Source organism: Triticum aestivum, chromosome 2D (assembly GCF_018294505.1).
Source record: "Triticum aestivum cultivar Chinese Spring chromosome 2D, IWGSC CS RefSeq v2.1, whole genome shotgun sequence".
NCBI classification, from domain to species: domain Eukaryota; kingdom Viridiplantae; phylum Streptophyta; class Magnoliopsida; order Poales; family Poaceae; genus Triticum; species Triticum aestivum.
The window spans coordinates 71463918-71468378 of record NC_057799.1 but is presented as its reverse complement, the minus strand read 5'-3'; the positions used below and the strand labels follow the sequence as shown (position 1 = coordinate 71468378).

Here is a 4461-nt window from a genome sequence, read left to right as displayed (position 1 = left end):
ATACTTCGAAAGAGATTGTCCAGTTTGTACACGAAGTGCATCCAGTTTTTGCCGTAATCCTCTCTACTTTTGGCACATGCTATGTGGGTGAAATGATGATACCATGCCAAGTTTCAACCTTTTCAGAGTTCATTTGTAGTGCTTTTCAATTTCAGGGTCATTTAGCTCAAAACAAATCAGTAAATGTATGAAAAATAGAAAATGAAGGCAGAAAGGGTTGAAAGTTGATGACGTGGCTTTGAATGGTGCATAATGAACACACAAAAAGTCTGGAGTTGTAATAAGTTTTAAAAAATGAAATGCCTTTGTAACATATGAGTTTTCGTCCGACACCCTGGTACTTCGAAAGAGATTGTGTAAACATGTAAAAATATACATAAAAAATACATTGATCAGTAGCGCATGTCAGCCAAAACGCGCTACTGCTATGTGTAAACATGTAAAAATATACACCAAAAGTTATAGTGATCATTAATGATCTTTTTGTGTACAATATGAATTGTCAATATGAGTCCTCACCGGTTTAGAAACCGGAGAAGACTCATATCGCGGCCACAAATTCTACACATGGAGTTCAATGAAGACCAAGTGGTTGTGATAGTTTGAGAAGTAACATATTTAAGGTGGTAAAAATCCTGTTAGCGGAGCAAGGTGGGACTAAAAAACCGCTGCTAATAGAATCAACTAAAAAACTCTAGTACCGGTTGGTGGCATGAACCGGTACTAAAGGGGCTGGTGGGGCCCCAGCCTGAAAACAGCCTGCCACAGCCTCTTTAGTACCGGTTCGTGGCATGAACCAGTACTAAAGGTTCGCCACGAACCGGTACTAAAGAGCACCGCCCGCCTAGCCATTGGAACGGACACTAATGGTCACAGTAGTGCCGGTTCAATTACAAACCGGGATTAATGAGCTTCACATTAGGCCATTTTTCTACTAGTGTAAACCTTTTAGTACCGGTTGGTGTTACCAACCGGTACTAAAGGTCTCCCAGCCCCCGGCGCTGGCTCGTGCCACGTGGTGGCTCTTTTGTGGCGGTTCATGTTGAACCGGTACTAAAGGGGGGACCTTTAGTCCCCACCCTTTTGTGCCGGTTACGGAACCAACACTAAAGGGCCTTACGAACCGGTGATATAGCCCAGTTCTGCACTAGTGTAGAGAGTACTATATGTATCTACGTCGAATGCATTCATCATTAGTTGGTGCATAAACCGTGTGGGAACAATTTAAGAATAATGGGTTACGTTCCTAATTATAATGCTGGGTTTAATGCTGATGATTGGTGCATTCATACCCTCCTAACCCTCTTTGCAAGCATTTTATAGGATATTCAAGTATGAAATATTCGCTGTTTTTTTCTTTTAGTATTCACTATTCACTATGGTTTGCTTTAGATACTCCCTCCGATCCAAAAAAGTGTCATGGCTGAGTTCTTTGGTCAAGAACTATCTTCAATTTTTTATTTTGGCCTCACTGAATTTAAGTGGATGCAGTAAAAAATTGAATTGTATCCAAGCCAAGCTAGCGTTTTGGGCTTAAGGGTGCCACGAGCCGATCCCAGGCTCCCAGCCCGCCTCTTACATGGAGGACATCGAGTTCATGTGGAACAAAACTACAAGCACCCATGCAATAACGCCATCAACATCAAGACCGAGGCACTGGTTGCCTGTGCCCGAAGATCATGTCAAAGCTAACATTGATGTAGCGTGTCTCGCAATGGCTTGTTCGGTGCTGTTGGCGCAATTTGTAGGGATGGAACATGTGCTTTCTTGGGAGCATCAACAGTTGTAATCAGGAACATCAATGATCCTCAAGTACTTGAAACACTAGCCATCAGGGAGGCACATGCCCAATCAGAAGATCTATACATAAACCAATTTTTTGTTGCATCCGTTTGCAAGGTGGCCATTGATGCAAATAAGGAGGGAAGCTCAGCAAGTTTCGGTGCTATAGTTCAGGAAATAGTAGCTAGATCTAGTAATTTTTGTTCATGTGTTTTTAGTTATGAGTATAGAACCTCCAATATGGAGGCTCATAATCTCGCAAAGTTTGCTTTATCGTTAGCGTATGGGCGCCATGTCTGATTAGGATATCCCGGTGATATTGTATTCGTCCCTGAAAACATCGTGACGTACGGAGTAATAAAGCTTTGTGAGTTCTAAAGAAAAAACTCGATTGGTGTCTTTAAGTTTGATTATTCAACATTCGATTCGAATGTATTGTTAACAGTTCCAAAAAATATATTACCATTTTTTTACATGAGGAGCATAGGTTTTTTTGTTTCATTATCATTTGTAAGTTCAGTTTGAGGAATGATGTTTTTTCTTAGGTGCTCATTTTTTTTCTGTCCTTCAATTTAATGTTTTTATCCAACGTTTAAATTCACAAGGTTAATCAAGTAACTTGTTACCTACTACTCCTTATTACCTAAGTAAGAATATTTATTCGTAAGTTACGTCTGTTAGTTCTTCATGGGCAATTGGGCATGCAGCTGGTCCATAGTTATGATTGTGAATTCTATTCCATCTAGTGGGAAAGATCATGCACCTTCCACTCTTCCAGTAGTTTGGAAAAGTATATGTCGCATCAGTGGGAAAGAAGTAGCACAACAATCTTTCATCAGAAGCAACCTAACAGTCCTATACAATTCACTGATTCACACAACCACAGGTATTCTAGAAGAGATGTTGAGATCTTTAGGGTTTAAAATTTAGAATTTTGTATATCAGATGTCATCAGTAACAAGCTAGCTGTTGCGCACATTCTGTTGAAATTTCCCTTGGCATCGGATGCGTGCACATCCATGCATGCATGTTGCCCGCGCGCCAAACTTGGAGCAGCCGATCGACTCGTACGTCGCTGGCCGCGGGCCCAGCCCGACTCCTATACATACCCCTGCGCCATGGCCGCCATAAGCCCGTACGGCAAAGCTCGCAGCTTAGTAGCCACGTAGTTTCCCATTCTCCAACAGCGCTGGGGCAGTTAGCAATGGCGCACAGGGTCCTGGAGCTGACGCTGGTGTCGGGTCACAACCTGAAGGATGTCAATGTGTTCAGCCGCATGGAGGTGTACGCCATCACGTCCGTGTTCGGCGACCCTCGCACGCGGCGGTGCAGCCAGGTCGACCGCGACGGCGCCAGGCACCCGACGTGGGACGAAACGTTCCTGTTCACCGTCCCGCCGACGGCCGCCAAGGCCGCTGCCGCGGGCGCCTACCTCCACGTGCTCCTCCGCACGGAGCGCCTCTTCGGCTTCGACGACCGCGACGTTGGCGAGGTGTTCATCCCTCTCGCCGACCTTCTCGCCTGCGCCTGCGTCGGCGGCCCGCCGCGGTGCGCGTCGTACCCGGTCCGGAAGGTGCACTGCACCGAGCACCGGGGCATGCTCACCCTGGCGTACCGCTTCGGCCCCGTGATGTCGCCATGGCAGTACTATCCTCCGACGTACGTCTACGCGCCGGAGGCGGCGGTGCCGCGCTACCCTCAGGCGTGTGCTCTCATGCCGCCGGCTCCCAAGCCAGCCGCCGGCTGCGGCGCGGCCGCCGCGTCGCCAGCGGAGAAGAATTATTGCGTAAGGAACGGCAGCTTCGCGATGGGGCTCGGCGCGGGGCTGCTCGGCGGAGGCTTCGGTGGAATGGTGTTCGGCGACATGCCGCCGTCGGACAAGGCGGCTCATGACTCCGGGTACAAGCCTACGGCCGACGGTGCAGGGGTCGCCTTCTGAAAACTTCCCATATTCATCAGGATGTATAACTAAATAAGTACGTACGTCAAACTTGAATAAATAAAAACTTGACATGTTCATCAGGATCGTGAGATGCACACGGTCCAGATAGCTTGGTACATTCGGTCAGTCCTGTAGTCTACTTGTCTGTACTCTGTACTGCGTTGTTACTTTACGCGCTGTCCATTGCAGTGTACTTCCTCCATAAATTAATATAAAAGTGTTTAGATCACTACTTTAGTGATCTAAACACTTTTATATAAGTTTACAGAGGGAGTACTTGCTTACTCGATTCCTTCTGCTGTGAGTGATTAAACTTCAAAGTTCAATTCCATTACAAATTAACAACAGCAGCATGCATCTGTGATCCCAAGTGCAGCTGTGGAAGCGAAGTGTAAGAGCATCGATCCACAACAATGTTTATATTTTTTCGAAAAGGGGGATTACCCCTGCAACAATGTTTATTGGAGGCGACGTTTGTGATCCAATGCATGTACTTGTGACAATCAGGGTCGTCGGATCAAACTCAAGATGGGTAACGATATGTTTTTCGAATCGGTCACCGCGGAAGAGAATCCACATCTGAATTCCATTCAAAATAGGAGCATAAGGAGAACAATGGTGAGCCTGATCGTACCCGGATGTACTCAAACCACGAGTCGATGGCTACTCTAAGGCTCGACATCTTGAACAAGACAAACCATATCATGAGACTACTAATGATGTTGATTAGGGTTGCA

The 4461-nt window shown here is 46.2% G+C and overlaps 1 protein-coding gene across 1 annotated transcript; it reads left to right on the top strand.

Annotated features, from left to right (window-relative positions):
* Positions 1–2945: 2945 nt before the first annotated feature.
* LOC123048762 (protein SRC2-like) lies at positions 2946–3948 on the top strand. Its single transcript, XM_044471799.1, has one exon. The coding sequence runs from the start codon at positions 2987–2989 to the stop codon at positions 3719–3721; it is 735 nt and encodes a 244-aa protein (XP_044327734.1). The 5' UTR covers positions 2946–2986; the 3' UTR covers positions 3722–3948.
* Positions 3949–4461: the final 513 nt, after the last annotated feature.

Coding starts and splice junctions, on each gene's coding strand:
- LOC123048762 (XM_044471799.1), top strand. CDS start 2,987: ATGGCGCACAGGGTCCTGGAGCTGACGCTGGTGTCGGGTCACAACCTG.